This window comes from Strongylocentrotus purpuratus, unplaced genomic scaffold (genome assembly GCF_000002235.5).
Source record: "Strongylocentrotus purpuratus isolate Spur 01 unplaced genomic scaffold, Spur_5.0 spur5_scaffold_4, whole genome shotgun sequence".
NCBI classification, from domain to species: Eukaryota; Metazoa; Echinodermata; class Echinoidea; order Camarodonta; family Strongylocentrotidae; genus Strongylocentrotus; species Strongylocentrotus purpuratus.
This window is the reverse complement of record NW_022145610.1, coordinates 28,133,044-28,155,615: the sequence shown is the minus strand read 5'-3', so window position 1 is coordinate 28,155,615 and position 22,572 is coordinate 28,133,044. Positions and strand designations below refer to the sequence as shown.

General features: G+C 37.0%; 1 protein-coding gene across 1 annotated transcript in view; it reads right to left on the bottom strand.

The window, feature by feature from the left end:
* Positions 1-22,572, bottom strand: part of LOC585199 (ribonuclease 3) — a 45,687-nt gene that overhangs the window by 3,132 nt on the left and 19,983 nt on the right. Inside the window, exons 10-22 of the mRNA XM_030998176.1 lie at positions 22,212-22,370; positions 21,835-21,916; positions 19,665-19,894; positions 18,825-18,949; positions 6,409-6,616; positions 5,456-5,563; positions 4,191-4,332; positions 3,243-3,463; positions 2,612-2,830; positions 2,290-2,343; positions 1,463-1,566; positions 895-1,000; positions 51-195 (exon numbers count right to left, since the gene is read on the bottom strand). Of these exons, the coding sequence (XP_030854036.1) occupies positions 51-195; positions 895-1,000; positions 1,463-1,566; positions 2,290-2,343; positions 2,612-2,830; positions 3,243-3,463; positions 4,191-4,332; positions 5,456-5,563; positions 6,409-6,616; positions 18,825-18,949; positions 19,665-19,894; positions 21,835-21,916; positions 22,212-22,370 (1,903 nt within the window). The remainder of the gene's footprint in view (positions 1-50; positions 196-894; positions 1,001-1,462; positions 1,567-2,289; positions 2,344-2,611; positions 2,831-3,242; positions 3,464-4,190; positions 4,333-5,455; positions 5,564-6,408; positions 6,617-18,824; positions 18,950-19,664; positions 19,895-21,834; positions 21,917-22,211; positions 22,371-22,572) is intronic.

Sequence of the window (22,572 nt, the reverse complement as noted above, 5' to 3'; positions counted from 1 at the left end):
CCAAACTGGTACTGACAGTCTTTAAACTTCAATCTCTACTTATTTCTCACCTTCTACAAGATCAGCCATGATCTTCATAGGAATGTTGTTCTCATTCCTGGACCTGGTCTTGGGCTCTATGATGTACTCAACGAGTCCCAGGTCCTGGGCTATGATGGACTGGGTCTTGTTGTTGACCAGAGAACTCCTCAAGAGCTAAGTGAGAGGATGGAAAATAAGACCAGTATTTTATTACAAAATTTTGCTATGTACTTTTGCATTAGATAATCATCAGATATGAGATTAATAAATAAGAAAGAAGTTCTAAATACTTTTTTTTAATTAGCCAAGGCTTCATGTACATAGGAAAGTTGAAAGATCTGATATTAGATTTGATAGTGACTATACATCCAATCCAATCCAGGGGATGTTTCATGAAGATCCTAAGTCGAACTTAACTCTAAGTTGGACTTAAAAGTTATTGAGAGCCATGTGTAGCTTTAAAATAAAATACATTCAATGGTAAAAATTCAAATATTCATGATTTTTTATAAATTCCACATCAAGGTCATGAAATCTCCTTGATAATAGAAATCATGAATGATTTGAATTAACATTTTATGCCTTTTAAAATAACTTTTACAAAACATTTTTGTAATATCAAGTATCTAGTTGCCTAATCAAAGGTGCTGGGGGGGGGGGGGTCCATCCCACCCTGGCAAAGAGAGGGCACTAACAAATAACATGGCCTCCTTGAAACAGGCAAAAACATAACATTGATATGAAAAACTTTTGAAACAATCAAATAATGAGTTGTCCATACAAGCCATGCATGTAGAGTCACTCATTCGAGCACTGAATAAATCCAGATAATTTTCTGGTCAATAGAAGGAGAAAAGGAGATCCATAAATTACCGATAAGTGTCCTTCATGATGATTGGGGAAATGCTTGTAGAGGTATGAGGAGACAACAAGCTGTAGCACGGAATCTCCAAGGAACTCAAGTCTCTGGTTGGAACCCCTGAAAGAGAGAGAGACAGACAGAGAGAGAGAGAGAGAGAGAGAGAGAGAGTACATATCGAATATTCCAGATTTGAATTTACTATCTAACTTTTAAACATGGTAATTGGAAGCAGTTGAATTGTTTCATTAAATATGAAATTAAAAAATATGTGAAGTTATCACAAATGTTACAAGAGTGGATATTCAGAGATGTATTTTCATCTATAAATAAAAATAGTTAATGAACATTATCTCCCTACATAATGTATGTAAATGAAAATAGATCAAATTCCTTAAAAACAGTCAATGAATGTAGTAGATACCAGTGTTGTAGGTTTTGAGACACATTTTGAAAGGGTCTCAGTCTCGATCTCAGTCTTGAGGCTCAAGATCTCGGTCTCGGACCTCAAAGTCTTGGTCTCCAACCTCAAGGTCTTGAAAGAACCACTAAAAAAAACGGTGTACATGAAAGTATACTAACATGGTCAAATTGGTATATCCCACAGTCCTCTGGGTGAACGCTCTGGCGAGAAGTCGAATGTGCGTGAAGCGCATCCCTGTGTCCCCTTCAAATACTGTCAGTTTCTGAAAATTTTGAATAAATTGAGAAATAAATACAGCTTATGAAAGGGAAATCCAACCTTGATTGCAAACTACTCTAGAGGAAAGCAGAAAAATCAGAGATTGTTGAAATTTTGAATGAAATCGGACAAAAAATAGAAAGTTAAGAATTGTTGAAAGTTGTGATCACTACAGGTATGGGCTCTTTACATTGGCTGTATTGGTGATGTTTCTGTGATATAATGGTGGACAACTTTCCCATTTGTTCCAAAACTCAAAATGATTGAAATTCAATTTTCAAAAATGTATGACTCAGGAGGGTCTATTCTCTTTAGAGGACCTATAATATGCTATCTATAATATATTTTGAGTACTGCCCCGAGGGAGAAGGCACTTAAGAGAGAAACAGAAATTAATATTTTTGTACACAAAAAACGGGAGAGTTATACACGACCACGTCACAAACCAATGACCAAACTGCCAATCTGAGCTTCGCATAGACTCATATTTCAAACACCCATAATTTCCTTATTATTGGTCTGATTTATTTCAAACTTCTGCTTTCAATCAAATAAACTTATTTCAAGGGCTTGATTGGTCTTTAATTATATTCAGTAATAAAGGAAAGACAATTTGTATGATGACAGACAAGACGTGGATGTGCTGAAGTTTACTATTTTATATGTGAACAAGGCTTCAGTCTTCTATTTTGAATAAAACAAAAAAATAGAGGGGAAACTTTCTCACCTGCAGCACTTCTGAATTCTTGATCAAGTGCCTGTCTGTTTCAGGAAAATCAGCCTGGAAAGAGGAGGAAAAGAGTATAAAAACTGAAACAATGAAAATTTGATTTTGATTTCCAATCATAAATATCTTGATAATCAGACAGGCGATCGGCTTGTAAAAGTCACAGGGTTCCTGACTGACCAAAAGGTTTATAACTATGATTGCAGCGTGAGCTAAATCCAGGGTTTTGTTTCAGAATCTGAGACAAAGTTGTACCCAATCCCTTTAATATCTTGACTTTCACACATCATTCAAAAAAAAAAAGAACACTTTAAGTACGAACCTGCAGAGGGTCCTTAGGATGATTAAGCCAGATAGTTTGAAGATATTCTTCCTCAAAGAGCAGTTTGCCAAAGATTTTCCGACATAGATCCAGCCCCGCCTCCAGATATATTGCTCCCATGACTGCCTCCAAGCAGTTGGCCATGGCGTGTCGAAGGTCGTAAGGTCGGCAGAGGTCAGGCCCGTGTGCATAGAGCATGTACTTGTCCAGCTCAAGTTTCTGAAAAATAGTAAATAAGTATATCATACCTTGGAAGTAGGCATAAAGTTATACAAAACTTATTTGCCCCTCGGTGTCCGTTAGTGTTGAATTTGGCATTGTGCAGTTTGCTATAGATTAACCATAATTGTTCAAACCCCATCAGCATCATCACCACCACTATAATCACCATCCATCATCATCATCATCATCATCATCATCATCATCATCATCATCATCATCATCATCATCATCATCATCATCATCATCATCATCATCATCATCATCATCATCATCACCATCACCATCACCACCACCACCATCACCATCATCAGCACCACCACTATCATCATCATTACCACCATCACCATCATCATCAAAACCACCACTGTCATCACCACCACCACCACCACCACCACAATCATCAACCTACCTTTGCTAGGACTGAGAGATGTTGGTTCTGGACCAGAGCCATACGGTAGGTGGCTAGACCACCTTCTTCAAGGTCTGGGAAGAGGTGATAGAGGTGGGTGCTGGATATGAACTCAATCACAGCATCCCCTAGGAACTCAAGACGCTCGTAATTCTTGATGTGGGATGGTAGTTCATCATTGGAAGCCATCAGGGACATAATGCGATACAGCTGATTAATTCCTGAGAAAAAAATACAGTATTATTTAAACTTGTCCCCCTATGTAGTTCATGTACTTGTGTGTGTAAACAAAAAATTAAAATTTGGCCGTATTTTAAACATTTTGTACAATAAAACTCTATAAGATGCTGCTTGTAAGTGTCGGCTTGCATGGTGATGTAGATATACAGTAGGCTTGCGATGACGGATAGTCAACCTGTTCAAAACGTCGAGCCACTCCCGCCACTCATCCTCTCCAAGCGCTATAGTTCTCCTTAGCTCTCCTATATTTACTATAGTTCTCCTATAAGCTAAGAAAGATAACCAACAGTCTTTTCCAAGACTACACAAACAATCCTTTTCAGGACTACACACCCTCAAGAAAGATTACCGAGAGTCCTTTTCGGGACTCCTCAATCCTCTCTCTCTCTCTCTCACATGGTGCACCCGCAAGCCTATTGTAAAACTGTATAACTTGGCAATTCAGATGAGAGCACGACATTCAGAAAACAAATTATTGCACTTACGAACCTGTAAAGACAGGAGTAGAAATTCCTAGTATCAATAATTACAGATAATTAAAATAATAATAATAATAGTGGGTTCTTGTATAGCACACATGTGTTCATAACTTCACACTCCTGGGGCTCCACAATTATTACAACAAATACTATCATATTAATGATATAATACTTTATATCAAATAATACTATTATAATAGTTCTTGATTACTTTGTACAGTATATTTACCTTTCTTTCTTTCCTTGGCAAGCACCTTCTTGTGTTCTGTATGATCCTGTCTACAGCGGATTCCACAGTTGTAAAGAGAGTTCCGCACGTGGTCGGGTGTGGTCCCAAAGTACAGCTTGTAAGACGGATGTGTCATTGCAAACTATAGCACAAATCAAGAAGAAGGAGGATTTATCAAAAAACATTTCAAATCAAATCAAATCATTTATTTCCAAATTCCAACATTTGTAGTCTGTTATCAATATAATGTAATGTAGAGGTGTTGTGGTCTAGTGGATAAGTCACCCTATTGCAGATCACAAGGTACAGGGTTCAAGTCCCGCTGCGGCACTAATGTCACTTGGCAAGACGTTAATCTACATTTGCCACTCTCCATCCAGGTGTAAATGGGTACCTGATATGCTTGAGCGCTAGTTACTTTGGCACCTCATCTATAACCAGGGTAATATGTGTAAAGCGCCATGAGCGTCAGAGCCTAGCTGATACCGGCGCTATATAAATATCCATATTGTATTATTATTTTTAATACAGTAGGTGCCTGACACCTGAATGAAAGGTAATCGTAGTGATAATGTAACCACAAAAAATTACAAGTATTTTGAAATTGTTTATCTGCAATATGTGGGCTGTGTTGACCAGCAAGATAAGATACAATCAGATTAGGAAAACTCAAATACACACAAAAACAGCACAGATCAGGGCCCCGTCTTATAAAGAGTTGTGATTTATCCAAATCAACCGCAAGTCCTCCAATCAATCACAACTTTGCAGTCCCCTATTATGCCCATAGTTGCAGTTGATATTAATCACAAATAAGTTGCAATTAATATCAACTCATTATAAGATGGGCCCCTGGCATTATGTATTTAGATTTCCTCAGCTTGCTATGCTTATTACTAGTATGTTACCCGCCTGGGAGTTATGGGATTTTGGACAGTAGCAGCAGGCTAAATTTTGGAATCATTTCAGGAAAAAACATTTGCAATGTATAGTGCTGCCAAAGTGGGGATGCATTTGAAAAAGAAGAACAACAATTACTCAGAGAGATACGAGTTGGAATAATGGTAGGTTCACTTGCATGGTCTGCTCTCTGCCTTCGCCTAAAAATGGTTCAAAACTGAGTCACGTCTTCAAATGGTGACGATAAAGGTTGGTCCCCATACGTATTCATATCTAATGATAGCCTTCTTTAAAACCCCACGTACACACAAACACTGCAAGATTGAACGATGTACTGTGATGTCACATAACGTCATTGGACTTACCCTTAGCAACATGGGATCCTGGAACTTATAGCCCAGGACCTGATAGAGGCTGTTGAGACAGGCAAAGTAGCGTAGATGATTGACAAGAACTGGAAGCATCAGGGCATGCTGCAGAGAAGAATAAAACATTATATATTTTAAAAAATAAATATATCAGACTAAGCATACAATCTTAGCTTCATTTCAGAATTAAACCAATTTAAAACAATAATCAAAAAATTGAAAACAATAATTAAAAAAATACACTAGCTTCAACATTCTAACAAAGTTTTGGAAGAGGGTCATGAATTTGGTTCAAATGAACATATTGGAAGCATATGTGATCCTACAATATTCAGTGATCGTTTTCGCGGTTGAAATCGAGCCTAATTAAGCTATAAAACAATATTTTTTTACAATAATCAACAGATTTTCTAATTCAGTTTGGAAATTATATATCACAACTACATATTCTGAGATTTTCATGATCGCAGCTACCATTGTACGACCGTAGGCGCTATTTGAAATTTATCAAAATTTACCGGGAGTACCGGTAAATTTTTATATTCAATTTTTCTCGAAAGCAGAAGTGTTTTAGGGGCTAAATTTTCCAGTACTTATAATACATTCACAGGGGCATCCAAATATATCAAAATTGTAAAGAAATACTATCCACCCAATTCTCAAAATTCCCATAACTTTGTATTACCTTTAATCTGACCTGCTATGACATAAGCCATGGCAGCTTGGATGAATCTGTAATAATTGCAAAAGCACTTTGGAGGCATAAAAACATTAATGCGACATGTGCTATAATATTGTCGTTGTGGTTGGTGCTGATGTTGATGCTGTGATTGTTCAAATGAGATAAAGACCAAGGTTTCTCTTCTTTAATAGCTGCTCATTGACTGATTTTCCTTGCAAATTCACTTTAATATGTGTGTGTAAACAAGGTAAAATGTCACGATACCCACCTGACATATATCAACTCCTACACCAGTGGCTAGCATGTGTTCACTGCTGACCTCCGCGGTGACCTCCCGCACCCTGCTTCCCTGGACGCGGATTCTCTGCAGTTTGGCCTCTTTCTCAGCCAGCTTCTCCTTATCAGCTTCAGTCACTCTGGGCTTGTTCAGCAGGAGGTGACGCAAACGGGTGAAGGACTTGAGCAGCTTACGATAGCTGGTGGAAACCAAATTGGAATAGTAGTAGAAATATTAGTACACAAAAGCTACACATTTTCGGATAACTTGTTTAGCACAAGGCTAATCTACAAAACCCTGAATACTACAAGATTGAACACCATATACAATACTGTAGTTTGTTTTCTTTACATTAATTACATTTCTTAGAATGCAACCGTTTCCTTGTGAAGTTAATTCTATGAACCTATATTTTACACATTTTAATTCAGAATGTCTGCTAAGACCGAGAAGACTATTTAATGGTATCAATTACCCTTTTCTCTCTCAGTGTGATAATTGGATGACTATAATGTATCATACTCATCACGGCAAATAACTTTAATTCACAAAAGTTCTGACCAAGTCTCTCTGACTCCATCCATCCTCATCAAAATACAGTGCACAAATAAAATTTTGCCATTTTCACTTTTTAGCTCTATTCTTATTGTCCATATTTTGACAGAAGAGTGGACAAGCCACAAATTAAAATGCTTCCATCACTTTGCTGCTGACGATTTAGATATTGATTTTCACCGAGGAGTTCTTTCCCAAATTGTATCACATTAATTTCCTCACAATGAAAATATATATGTAATTGGAGAGATTCGGGAGTTTTCAATAGTACCAAGGGAAAAATCACCCTTTGGCCCCGTATACATGTAACCCATTCCAAAAAAAAAGTAGACTTTCCAAAAAAGTCTAAAAAAATGGACCGTTTCATGCAATTTCAGATGGTCTAAAATAATACTTTTCCACTCAAATAGAACCAAATTTCTTGGGTTACAGAAAATAATGGTCCTTACCTTTGTCGTTATAGAACAATGTTCTTGCAAGTATCCATCAAAGGTTCGTCGATTGCCACACTTTGATCTGTACAAGGTTTGTCGATTGCCACACTTTATTCTTACCAACGTTCGTCGATCGCCACACTTTACTTTGACCAAGGTTCGTCGATTGCCACACCTTGATCTGTCCAAGGTTTGTCGATCGCCACACTTTACTTTGACCAAGGTTCGTCGATTGCCACACCTTGATCTGTCCAAGGTTTTTCGATCGCCACACTTTACTTTGACCAAGGTTCGTCGATCGCCACACTTTACTCTTTCCAAGGTTTGTCGATCGCCGCACTTTACTCTTTCTAAGGCTCGTCGGTCGCCACACTTTACTCTTTCCAAGGCTCGTTGATCGCCACACTTTACTCTTTCCAAAGTGTGTCGATCGCCACACCTTGATCTGTCCAAGGCTAGTCGATCGCCACACTCTTTCCAAGGTTTGTCGATCGCCGCACTTTACTCTTTTCAAGGCTCGTCGGTCGCCACACTTTACTCTTTTCAAGGTTCGTCAATCGCCACACTTTTCTTTGATCAAGGTTCGTTGATCGCCACACTTTATTATTACCAAGGTTCGTCGATCGCCACACTTTATTATTACCAACGTTCGTCGTTTGCCACACTTTACTCTTTCCAAGGTTTGTCGATTGCCCCACCTTGATGTGTCCAAGGTTTGTCGATTGCCACACCTTGATCTGTCCAAGGTTTGTCGATTGCCACACTTTATTCTTACCAACGTTCATCGATTGCCACACTTTACTCTTCCCAATTTTCGTTGATCGCCACACCATACTCTTAGGTTCGTCGATCGCCACACTTTACTCTTTCCAATGTTTGTCGATCGCCACACCATACTCTTACTAAGGTTCGTCGATTGCCACACTTTACTCTTTCAAAGGTTCGTCGATCTCCACGCCACATTGTTACCAAGGTTCGTCGATCGCCACACTTTACTCTTTCAGAGGTATGCAATTGCCACACCTTGATCTGTCCAAGGTTTGTTGAATGTGACACTTATCTCATACAGAACAATATATATCAATCATAATCAAATCTTTGAAACAACAAAGTAGTTTTTATTCAAAATATATATATATATATGATATTCACTTTATTATTACTCTTACAAGTGCTGGTAATCAACTGCAGTCCATGTTCCCCTGTTCAGGACATTTTGGGAACCACTCATAAATGGGTTAATGTAACATGGGTTTAAGAAAGTGAAAAATGCTTGTTATTACAGAGTGAAAGGTCTGTATTACTATTTGAATTAAATGAATACATATGGAAGACTTATGTTTTTCAAAATATTATCATAGGAACATGAATATTCTAGTTATAGAAATATTTGAAAAATTCAAAGATCATTTCAGTAATGCAGATATTTAAACATTATCTATATATGAAAAAAATAGAAGGAAAACAAAATTGTCATTGTTACACTCATTACAAATTACATTGAAACAACTTTTAAACTAGCTCTGATAACAATGGTTTATGTATAAACAGGGAGCCCCCCCCCAAAAAAAACAAAACAAAAAAAAACACAACAACAACAACAACAACAATGCAATGGGGAACTTTCCAAAATAAAGTAACAAAATGATTGTGTCCACCGGATAGAATGTCCGTTCAGATGAGAAACGATACCAAGAACAGTAATTTTGGACGAGTAGTTTTTGTTGTAAGACGTCTTAAGTAAGACCATGTCAGGTTCCCACTTTTGCCATTTTTACCAAGTCACTTCCTTATAAATCGCAGTTCCTGTCATCATATCATCGAGCAACTATGCCCATCATTGGCACACAGCTGAATGCACACTAATAATGGCATACGTATTGCTCATTGTTCGACGCTAAGGCGCATTGACTTGGTAAAAATTGACAAAAAAGGGAACCTGACATGGTATCACTCTAAGAGATGCAAAACTACACTACCAAAAGGACTATTCTTGGTATCGTTTTCATTGGAAAGGGCACCCTATCTGTTGGACATATTAATTTTGTTGAAAAATCAACTGGTTACATCACAAATCCATCTGTTCATTAATTTCTCTCTACTCCCTAAATCATCAATGTGTAGCATTGAAAAGATATGCCTTTACACTGATTACATTAAAGGGGTGGTATAGTTTTGGCAAGGCCGAGCTTTAGTATCCAAAACATGCACAATAACATTACAAACAAATAAGTACAACACCACCATGCTCGAAAGGTAAAGAAAAAGTGACTTAGTAAAAGGCCCATCATTATTTTTAAAAAAGCCATTCAAACAAAAGAGGGTGCTCTCTAAAAAGCAGTGGTTTCAACCATTTTTCATACAAAATTATGCATTTGATGTCTGTCATTAAAATTCAGTTTTTCATTATCTCACAAAATAAAGCCTAATTTGCTTATTTGCATACATACAGAGTGTCTCTGGCTTAATTTTCTTCTTTTGATCCAAGGAATATGTAAATTCCAATATCTTGGTAAAAACACCATTGTAATAGATATTCCATTTCCATTAAAGGGATCCGGTAACTTTGTTTTAGATTCTGAAACAAAATCCTGGAGTTAGCTCATGCTGCAATGATAATTATAAACCTTTAGGTGAATCAGGAACCCCATGAATTTTACAAGCCGATCGCCTGTCTGATTATTAAGATATTTATGATTGGAAAATCACACTACAGTCTATTGGGGAAAACAAGTTTGGTAAAACCGGTCACAGATTTTTAAAAACTTTTTTGAGGCACTTCTTGATCATTTTGAAGCGCGATTTTTTTTAGGGCTTCAATATTACACAATGTCACAGACACTGATAACACGTAGGGCCGTGCATCTCAGATTTAACATTGTTAAACGATGCCTATGATACATTTGAATAAATTATGCAAATTAGGCCTAATTTGCATATAAACAGAGCTTAACAAAACAAATCTTTTGATCCAAAAAATATGTTCTCTTTTAAATGAGTCAATAAAGACACCATTGTAATGGAATATCATATTACAATGAATAAATTTGCATAAATTATGGAAGTTAGACCTAATTTGCATAGATACAGAGTTTGGATGAATTTTTTTTTGTTGATCCAAGGAATATGTGTCCTTAGTAATCATTGTACCTCAAAATGCAACAAGCCTACTATAATTCACACATTTTGGCTCATAGCACATATATCTGGCCACTTTATGTGGGTTTGAGGAAAGGGAGTCACATATGAAATTCACTATTCATTTGTTTAGCAATTTCTACTTTGTCCTTCATAAGAGGGTGTGTGAAAAATTCATCCTTTTCATGCACGTACTGTACACGAAGGGTGCAAATGATAAACTGATTCTCCACGTCCTGAACATCTGTCTTGGAAAGCCTCCGCCCTTTCAGAAATCGGACAGAGGCAATACCATTTACATTGTCCAGGTGCGAAACTTGTCCAATGGGGGGAAATCTGCTGCCTGAATAAAACACAGCCACCCAGTCTCCTTGGACAACAGTTTTTCCATTCCACAGGTGAAGCTGCAATGGAAAAAACATTTGAATTATTGGTTAGTAATTTTATATAAACAGTTCAAACATGTCAAGAATGATATGCAAAATGAGATTATTCTACAAACCAAGACAATAACAATTTTTTTTTCTTTCTTTCTGATGCAAGCAGGATTGGTGCTGGGCGCATCATCATACTTTTTGTTGAACTGATTCATGAATAATTCCTATTTGGCCTGATAGTCTTCAACTTCAAACTTTTTGTACCTTTTTGGTTTCGATCATGCCGTTACACTACATACAAGGTCATTTGCAAAATTACAATCATAACAATGGAGCACATACACTGTACATCTTTAAATCATTTATAACACATATACTAGACTATTGTACATTATAGATGTTAAACACAAATATTCATGCTGAAATATGTCATGCATTAATAATAATCTATATACTTTAATTGCATTGAGTGAGCAACTATCAATACCTTAGAAGAAATATTCTCACCTTATCTATGCAGTTATCAAGGCCCAGGAAAGAAATGATGAACGAATGGTGATTATCCAGAATGATGTATCCTTCTTAAATTGTAGTCCAAGTTTAGGTGCACACCAATTCCTTTATATAGTGTTATGTAATGGTAGTACAAGTCTACACCCCTCGGTAATAATATGTAATATCACTCAGTATATGCCCCAATACAGATAAGACCCACCCTGCGAAATACCAGACCTCCTTCCAAGACATTTGTTTAATAACTTATTCTAGCCAAATAAACCCCAAATTGTATACACTCAATAAGAGCCCCCAAACCTCCAAAACAAAAGAGTTCCTGTCTTTCTCCCAATAACCAAAACCCCCTTTGTTTCATAAGACCCTTTCCCAGAACAGATTACATGTGTTAGCTAAATGACTGTGAGAGGGAACTTGTTTTTGTTCCTTTGACACAATGTAACCTACCCTCATATCCATTTTGTATCCTTCTGTATAAATTATGACATGTTCTGGCTTTGTAGAGAGGAGATTAGTTTTGATCTCCATTTGATCAAGACCCTCTTTCTAGCTGGCTCTCTCTTCATCTTGTATTTTACAATGTGGAAGTTCATAATGAGGTGACCGATTCGAGTCTCCAAAGTTTGGAGATAATAAATACTCTTAATATAGTCTATCCTTACTTCTTCATATTTATTGATGTACCTCTCCTACCGCCAATAACATAATACACCGATCCCACAACAATAGGCCTACATAGACTTCCATGGAGATATTGGGATGTATTTCATAGTAAAGAGACCATTTCTTTTAGACTAAAGCTTAATTTTTGATGGGCCAGAGAGTGTGTTTGTTCGGTGATAACACAACTTGACAAAAAGGCATCTTAATTATTATTGCGCATGTTTTTTTTGCTATAGCAGGCTGCATGGATCAGTCCTAAATTTTGAATCAGTGCATGGCTGCTGCTACAGAGTTTCAGCCATACTTTCAACCATGTAAAATACCTACAAGCATGTATCCAACCTCGATCTTCATCGCTTCTGAGCATATTTTCCGCTTCATGTTAACTTTGGGGTAATGCATGGATTTTGAGGCCTTGAGCTCAAATTTTAATTAGGATTTCATGACTATACTTGATATTTCTGATTTGCTGTAAATTACTGTAAATGTACATTCACAGTCTGCAGGTTTTTATTTCAAATTGATACATAACAATTTTGTTTTATTTAGATTTAGAAAAGCTGTAATTCTATTCTTTGGAAGAGCATATAATTTCATTCATGAATTGATTTCAAATGGTAGTTGGAAGAGTGTGCTCAAAACTAACATTTCCTAAATTCCTTGACCTCTATTTATCAAACCATAGACTTACATGTTTTAAGTCTATGAACAAACAAACCTACAGAAGCAAAAGTTCCCTCCTCAAAACATGGATTTATTACTGTATAACTCCATACCCTTGACAATTAACATAACAAAGTTTATCTGTCATGACGAAAACTCGTCGGTTAAAATTGAAACCCCCATTTGACTTTCACCATTTCTACTTGTACTAGAGCTGAGATTGTGATTAAGCCCTAAGTAAACACTATAGCGCTGTAATCAACCCCCACCGAGACCTTGATGAGGTGATAGCGAGAGAGAGATAAGCATGATACAAGGGGAAAGGAAGGGAGAAGGGAGAAAGACACATGCAGGGGTTGCTGCCAGAGTTAAAATTGTTGTTATATTGCCAATTATGGGTCATTTTGCTTCGTTCGAACTTTCATTTTGGTCTTCATCTAAATTATTAGTGACTTTAGGACATGAAAATATCTTAAAACAAGTAAAATACTTATTTCCTACTTCTCATTTCCTTTCAGGCAGACCCCAGTAAGAGTTTGTTTACACTAGTATTACGTAAGATGATGAAGAGTCCCACTGCAATCCAATATCTTAATCTCTCACTTAGAGCCTCAAGGCTCTGTCCCAGTTTGTAAGGAGAGAATCGAAAGTGGGGTAGTGGTATTGAGACAGACATTGACAGGAAGTATAATATTATGTTAGGAAAATATCTACATTATGTGGTAAGCCAAAATTCAGCGAGATGCACCCCCGATAAAAATGGTTATTTAACGTGTATATCCGACTCTTCAAATGTTTTTTTTTGCAAGTTTTTTTTGGGTGTTTTTTTCAAATTTTGAAACTTCACTCACTATTTATTGAATAGTACATTATAATGTCTATAGTTCTGGCTCAATATTCATGACGAATTCAATGTCATTATTTGAATCCTGAGCATAGCAGAAAGATGAGAACTGTGCCATGTTTTTGCTTATTACGTATTCATGAGGAGCAAAAACGTGCATACGACTTGAATAAATACGGGCGATTTGGCGAGCGCTGCGGTCTGACTGGGTAGTGAGACCCCATCAGATTTCCATTGGTGCCTGTGTAATAGTAATAGCTCTCTCAAAGTTTTTAACGAGAGAAACAAAACTGGGGTAGTGCTACCCTACCAGATTACATTGACTGCTGTGCTATAGTGGTGGGGTACAACGAGAGCTTTTCGTAATGTAATAATGCCCCTGCCACAAGTTTTACATACATCCACTCACTCGCACGCGCTCCCACACACTTACACACACACACACACGGACACGCACACAGAGCAAATGCAAACACCATAATCGTACTCCCAAACCAACACAGTGCATCAACCTACATTGCCAACTCATTGCAGATGAGGTGATGTACTTCTGGCCAATGATATATCGTGCAGGGAGGTGGATAGTGGAAGTATTTTCTGTAGAGCATGTAGTAAGCAGAAAGTCTACATTATAGGCCTACTGACAGGAGTCATTCACTGCATTGAAAAACTATAAAAACTTAATCTCTGTGAATATCAATCAATCATATCATGATTGAAAATAATCATTATATTTTCAGATATAACAAGTCTAAGACTCTAACATGGCCACAGCAGCAGGGATTAATCATATTCATGATCTGTCTATCGATGACATGGATTTTCATTCAGGCAGTATTTATGAGTGAGTTACTACAAGATTTATTGCAACTAAGTCTGCATGATGTAGACCTAGCAGAAGCACCAGTATGTATTGCTGCCAGTACTCCCAAGAAAAAGCAAAAATTTGCTCCCTCGACTTCACTCAGTCAGGACGATTTGTCTATTGATGGTATGGATATATCACAATTGAGTCTTGATGATGTATCTTCTGAAAATCATCAAGTTGGCGCTAGAAAACAACATGGCGATCTCTTCACTCATCATGTGGATGAATATTCATTCAATGAATCAGACACTGCTCATCATCAAGAATTTGTGCAACCACCATTGTGTAACATCGGAAACACCCTTCTTGTGATTACAAAAAATTATTTGATTTGAAAGGCCTGATTTGTGATTTGACTTGTGTTAAAACTTATAATAACTTATTTCAAAACAATTTATTCACTCTAGATACCCTTAAAGATGGATTATCATCATTTAATTGGGTTTCTTTGCTTTGGACATTGCGGAAAATTGGTTTTAACCATAAAATAGTATTGTAATAATGTGTTGCAAATTTTTTGTTTTGGTGGGTAGCTGCCATGTGATGTTAACAAAATGTTAGGATAGATATGTCCTGCAGTTCATATATTTTCTACTACTTTAAATTCAAAGTTGTTTCGGAAGTTACAAAATCGTTTACAGAAAATTTGAGACAACTTTTTCAAATTTTGAGTATTTTTCGAATATTAGCGCTACTATAATTAAATTATATTTTCCTTCAATATAATCACTTGGAGTAACTAATAAGCTCATTCAAACCATATACAATCTCATTAATTTATTGTTCTTGTGGGTTAAATGAGGGTCTACATTGTTTACGGAAAATGTAACGTCCGAAGCACCATTTTCAATTGCTCTGTTCCATTAAAATACAGGAGTTGAATCAGATTACTGTTATTTTTCTTTAAGATCCACCCATGCTCATTAATCATCAATAGAAAGAAGAAAACAAATTGTTTGTTGCTATATATTTTTTTCAGCTCAAACCAAAATGGTATGTCAATTTTGTTACAAAATTCTGTAAACAATTTGCTGCTCAGGGATACCTCATGCATATAAAGCAACATTTTTTTATTAAGCTATGGCCTATGGGAGGTCAATCTAGGTCCATGCTACAAGAAAAAGTTGTAACTGATGTCTAATTCTTTATCTTTGAAAAGTTTCAGGCTCTCAAAGGGCCATTTAGCTATTTTGTCATAGTTTTAAAAAAACAACAGTACCATGCATATACACAAGGAGAGTATCTTTTTAGGGGGGAGGTAATGGGGTCAATGCCTGATAGTGATAGTCTTGTATTTCAGGCAGTGATAGTGTTATCAGTGTTAATATCTCACAAAAACCTCTGTTTAAAAGAGGAAGCATTAAAAAAGAAAATGGCGGCTGGTTTTGTGTAGAGCCCTCTATACCAAAACTGAACTATCCCTTGAAGAGAATACATGTAGTTTCTAAACTAAAATATACATTATAATCTTGTGCAGCCACTCACTTGGCATTCGTGCCTCTTGTATATTAGTGACAAAGATGTTCAAAGACAACCTTGAACATTGATCTCAAAAGCTCTCAATATTGTGATTGTTTATAGACATACCATGCAAAAAGCTGTACCAATTTTATTGAGATTTCAGAGTCTTGATGGGAATGGTTTCCAAAACTTGGCCTATCGGCATATAATGCATGTGTTCGTTTATGATATTTAATAAGTTCACAGTGTCGATATGCATTGAATAGTCATGAATTGTCTGAATGAAATATACTGCACAGCATAATTCCTATAGGTTTGGGTAATTCTAATTATAGGCATTATTGTGCATGTAGGTAAATGTATAAAACAAAGTGGTTGTAGTTTGTTATAGTCTGTTATTCCACACGCGATGAATTGTATGCAATTGTTTTGTACCTAAATAATGATCCTTTCATGTCATTCACAAATTACATTTCCACACGACAAATATTTTGCAATTTGTCATACCCATGATATGTTAAAAATGGGCTGGAAGTTATAACCAGTACGTAGCCTTCATTGATCTTGAATTAAAGCATCTTCAATATTTATAATATGTCAATTGTATTGACTTTGAATACATACAGTATTTCTGTTCACATATTATTTATACATATTTACAATGATTCTTAATAGCCATTGACAGTGCTGTAATGAGCAAACAATTTTTGGGGTCAGAAGAAAGTCTTCATCCATTCATCACCAGGTATAGCATAATGGCAAGATTGGCAGGGTTGCAAACTTAGAGCTTGAGACTTTGTGAGGGAGTGAAGCAACTGAGCTGGGGGTTGGGGGTTGGGGGGGGGGGGGTGGGTGAGGGCAGGGTCCGAGGATGTTTGAGCGGTGTCTCCCTCTCCCACGATAGGGAGATTTTGCATTTTCTTCTTAATAATGTGCAATCTGGTCCATACCGGTCCTACAATTCAGTTATATGTGGTTAAGTGCATAATGATTTTACCGATTGTGATCAAGTTAAACTTTTGTCATGAAGAAAACGTAATTATATATACCAAAATATGCACGCCAAGAATTAATGTTCATGCCCATTTAAAGCATAACACCACATATACTTATGATACAACAACATGAACAAGATATACCAGATGCAGACAAGACCGATTCCCGAGGGAGCATAGAGACCAAGTGACAAGAGGTGTGTTTGGAGGGGAGGGGAAAGAGTGTCTGCCCCTGCACAGTAAATGAGCTTTTGCAATTCTGTTGCACACCTGGGAAGGAAATTTGGCTTGAAATGAAGTAGAATCTGAGTTATAGAGTCTAAAAAAATACTCCTTTTTTTCAAACACTGGTATCAAATTAAGACATGTTTTATTATTATTGGGGGGGGGGGACACTTTTTTTCTTGACAAACCTTCGTAAGAGTAAAGTATGGTGAATGAGGAACCTTGATAAGAGTGAAGTGTGGCAATCGACGAACCTTAGTTATAGTCAAGTGTGGCGATCGACAAACCTTGGTCAAAGTAGAGTGCGGCGACCGACAAACCTTGGTCAGAGTAGAGTGTGGCGATCGACGAACATAATAGTCAAGTGAGGCGATCGACAAACCTTGGAAAGATCAAGGTGTGGCAATCGACGAACATTGGACAGAGTAAAGGGTGGCGATCGACGAATCTTGGTAATAATAAAGTGTGGCGATCGACAAACCTTGGACAGTTCAAGGTGTGGCAATCGACGAAACTTGGTAAGAGTAAAGTGTGGCGATCGACGAACCTTGGTAAGAGTAGAGTGTGGCTATCGACGAACCTTGGTCAGAATAAAGTGTGGCGATCGACAAACCTTGGATAGATCAAGGTGTGGCAATCGACGAACCTTGGTCAAAGTAAAGTGCGGCGATCGACAAACCTTGGAAAGAATTAAGTGTGGCAATCGACGAACCTTGGTCAAAGTAAAGTGCGGCGATCGACGAACGTTGGGAAGAATAAAGTGTGGCAATCGACAAACCTTGTACAGATCAAAGTGTGGCAATCGACGAACCTTGGTCAAAGTAAAGTGTGGCGATCGACAAACCTTGGACAGATCAAGGTGTGGCAATCGACGAACCTTGGTCAAAGTAAAGTGCGGCGATCGACGAACGTTGGTAAGAATAAAGTGTGGCAATCGACGAACCTTGTACAGATCAAAGTGTGGCAATCGACGAACCTTGGTCAAAGTTAAGTGCGGCGATCGACGAACGTTGGTAAGAATAAAGTGTGGCAATCGACGAACCTTGTACAGATCAAAGTGTGGCAATCGACGAACCTTGGTCAAAGTAAAGTGTGGCGATCGACAAACCTTGGACAGATCAAGGTGTGGCAATCGACGAACCTTGGTCAAAGTAAAGTGCGGCGATCGACGAACGTTGGTAAGAATAAAGTGTGGCAATCGACAAACCTTGTACAGATCAAAGTGTGACAATCGACGAACCTTTGATGGATACTTGCAAGAACAATATTCTATAACGACAAAGGTAAGGACCATTATTTTCTGTAACCCAAGAAATTTGGTTCTATTTGAGTGAAAAAGTATTATTTTAGACCATCTGAAATTGCATGAAACGGTCCATTTTTTTAGACTTTTTTGGAAAGTCTACTTTTTTTTTGGAATGGGTTATGTATATACAGTGAAACCTGTCTATAAAGACCATCAAAGGGAGACAGGAAGAGTGGTTTTGATTGACATGTGGTCTTTATGAACAGGTTCCTTTAGGTCATATTTCAATGAGCACCCATTTTCAAAGGAAATCAACAAAATGTGGTCATTGTAGACAGGTGGTCTTTCTAAACAGGTGGTCACTAAAGCAGTCCTGACTGTATATATATTGTGATTGGTGTAGTAAAGAGAAACAAGAGACTCACTTAGGGTCTCCAATGTAAGAGAGTTGGGCAGGACGGACACCAAAATGAACGACGACAGGAAAGGTCTTCTTATCTGGATTCATCTGATCTCGGTCAAGCTGATCAATGCGTATCGATGACGGTTTCTGAAGAAAAAGGTAATGAAAATTGAGAAATCTTTCAAAACGTTGGTTTATGAATGAACATAGTACCGGTAGATATCTGAAAGTTCTTCTAAAAGCTCCATGAATTAAAAAGATGATTATCTACACCACATTCAATCATTATTATTGTCAAGTAATCAATCACTTGAGATGCTTGCTAAAAAAGCACTCCAGCAGCATATACCAAGTAAAATATATTTGCTGTTACTTCATGCATGTGCATAACATTGTCTAAATATCTGAGTAATATAGAGAAGACATGAAAAACAATTATTGTATTACACAGTCAACAACTAAACATACCATTACCAAGTTATATAATTTGTTATGTATGTGAAAAATTCATTTGTCCCGATTTATGTTTCTTAAAGTTTACATCTTAAAGTATTCAATAAAAGGCCTAATTCAATCAGTCCATCTTTCATTCTTAATTTACAAAAAACAAAAAAAAACATCAAACTTACAATGTGTATGAATAAATTAGTTGTAAACTGCATATATATATATATATACTCAAATTTATTCATCAACTACTCTGTTACGGTAAAATCAGTTTTAAGTAAACAAACCTGACTTTTGATTTCTATCTCAAACAAATGCATATCACATTCCTTTAAGTGTCCATTTACTCATCTATAAAACAAAAGATAAAACCCTCAAATCACAAATCAACAGTCCTTATTTCATATTTGTTCACCTTCCCTGGGCGTGTGGCAATCATATGCTGAAGCTTATCCACATATCTCTGCCAAGCGGTCTCGCTGACCGCCAGCCAGTCGTCCAGCTTGGCCGGATCTATGATGGGCTTGTTACTGCGGATCAGGTACTGGATCACGTGGTGCATGGAGAGGATCTCCTTGCCGTTGTTGGGAAGGAGGCGGGCAAAGCGAGGCATGAAATGGAAGTGATGGCATCCATTCTCTTTTCCTGTGCGAATCAAAGGCATCGTTTAACAATGTTAAATCTGAGATGGGTGGCTCTACGTGTTATCAGTGTCTGTGATATGGTGTTATATTGAAGACCTAATAAATTGGGCTTCAAAATGATCATGAAGTGCCTCAAAAAAGTAAAAATCTTTGAGAGACCAGCTTTACCATACACATTTTCCCCTATAGACTGTAGAGTTATAAAACAAGGGAAACGCTCTCGGCGGTCTCGCCTGCATAACGCAATTCAATATGATAAACCAGAACGTCAATGACGTAGCGCTCATCCGCATCTCGCAACAACAAATATCCTAAATTTTATGTGGTACACTTTTGAACTGGTCAAAAAATAAAAATTTGATGCCCTGGAAGGTACATAATTTCATTTCATTTGCAATAAAGTACCATAAATAATCAATGAAGCAAAATCTCACAATTCTGTGTAGAAGTTTAGTGTTCCAAATTTAGCTCTACCAGATAAGGCAAACCAAGTCAAAATCGGTCAAGAAATGGGAAAAGAAGCAATTTTTGTTATTTTTGGAATAAATTTTGCATAAATTACCATAATTAATTAATGGAGAACAATTTCAAAATTCTGTGTAAATGTTTAGTGTACCAAAGTTAGCTCTACGATATAAAGCAAACCAAATAAAAATCGATCTAGAAATGAAGGAGAAGACGCCTTTTTTGTGATTTCGAATAAATTTGCATAAATTAGCATCGATAGTGAATTTCACGATTCTGTGTAGAAATTTTAAATCCCCCTCCTAGCCCTATCATATGAAACAATCAGAATCAAAATCGGTTGAAAAATAACGAAGAAGAAGCATTTTGAAAATCTTGATGTTGATGCCACAACAAAGTCTAAGTTTGTTGACCTTAAATGACCTTTGACCTTAACTTAGTCACCTGAAATTCTACTAACATGATTGGGGAGACTTGATAACCCTATAGTCCAAGTTTCATTGACTAAGAACTTATACTTTCAAAATTATATCAAAAATTCAAAAACTTAACCTTAGGTTAAGTTTTCAATGATGATGCTACAACATAGTCCAAGTCTGTTGACCTGAAATGACCTTTGACCTTGACTTTGTGATCTGAAATTCTACTCACATGATTGGGGATACTTGATTACCCCATAGTCAAAGTTTCATTGACTAAGAACTTATACTTTTAAAATTATATCAAAAATTCAAAAACTTAACCTTAGGTTAAGTTTTTGATGTTGACGCCGCCGTCGCCGTCGCCGTCGCCGCCGTCACCGGAAAAGCGGCGCCTATGTCTCGCTTTTTTGCTACGCAGGCGAGACAAAAACCGTTAGGAAAACGAAAAAAAGTTGATTTCCAATCATAAATATCTTGATAATCAGACAGGCAATCAGCTTGTAAAAGTCATGGGATTCCTGACTGACCTAAAGGTTTATATAATTATGATTGCAGCATGAGCCAAATCTAAGATTTTGTTTCAGAATCTGAGACAAAGTACCGAGTCACTTTAAGAGAAGAGAAAGAGGGTAAAGAAAATGGTAGGAGGCTCAAAGGCTTCTTTTACGATACCATCTGCTAAGAGTGCGAAGGGCATCAGAACACATACTATAACTCACAGTTAATGTATACCGTACCTGTTATCCAAAAATCTACAAAAAACAACAGTTTTTTCATAATTCTAATTATGGAATGATCAGTAGTCTTATGCACAGGATTTGACAATCTTGATCTTTCATTCTCCATCCAGATTCGCATTTGGTTCAGCCTAACACATTATGCTTATTTGCCTCACCCCTCAAATCTTGAAGAAAACAGGGAAACCATTTAAACCCTACATTTGAATAGATGGTTATTGAAAACCACTTGAAACCTAAATTGAACTGAATATTAGTGGATTTAGTGCAATATGCAATTATGATTACATTGCATCTGAATTAACATAAGCACTCACCTTTAAAATCAAAATCCCAAAGTTCCAGGATTTCCTCAAACAAGAACCTTGCAAATAAATCCAAGCCTTTCACCGTAAAGTGCTGAAGGATTTTTGATGAATAAACAGAAATGAGATATTACACCCTAAAATTCATATACAGTATAAAGACCAAGTTATTCTCTACAATCATTAAATTAATAAGCCTAACAAAAGTCTTTCTGTGTGATACTTGTATTCTACACATAAAAACAACTTGTGTTATAATTTTCACTTATTATTCACAAAGGATTGCATCTGTGACTACTGTGGACCTAAAGAGGTTTACTACTAGTTGCTTGAGGTCTTTTGACCAACTAGATTCAATCAAAAAAGAAGCTGATGAATTTCAGTTATACCTCAGGCAGAGGCTCTGGGAAGAAGTGAAGGGTGTACTCCCGGCCAAAGCGGACCACCTTACATTCGGGTACTTCATCCAAAGAGTGATGCGAGAAGAGAGAGAATCCTTCAAAGATGTATTCTCGTTTGTCAAAGACAATGACCGTCTGAGTCGTGGTCTGAAATATAAAAACCCAAAACAGATCGTTAGATTTACACCGTAAATACATGTTTCATGAGCCTGATGTAAATATAATGGTACAAGTATGAACAGTCCAAAGAGAACTTGCAAATGCGACATTAACATGACAGAACTGGGATTCGTAAGAGTTAGGAACGTGCACCAAAGGCCTGACTGCCCAATCGTGAAGCCAGGTGTAC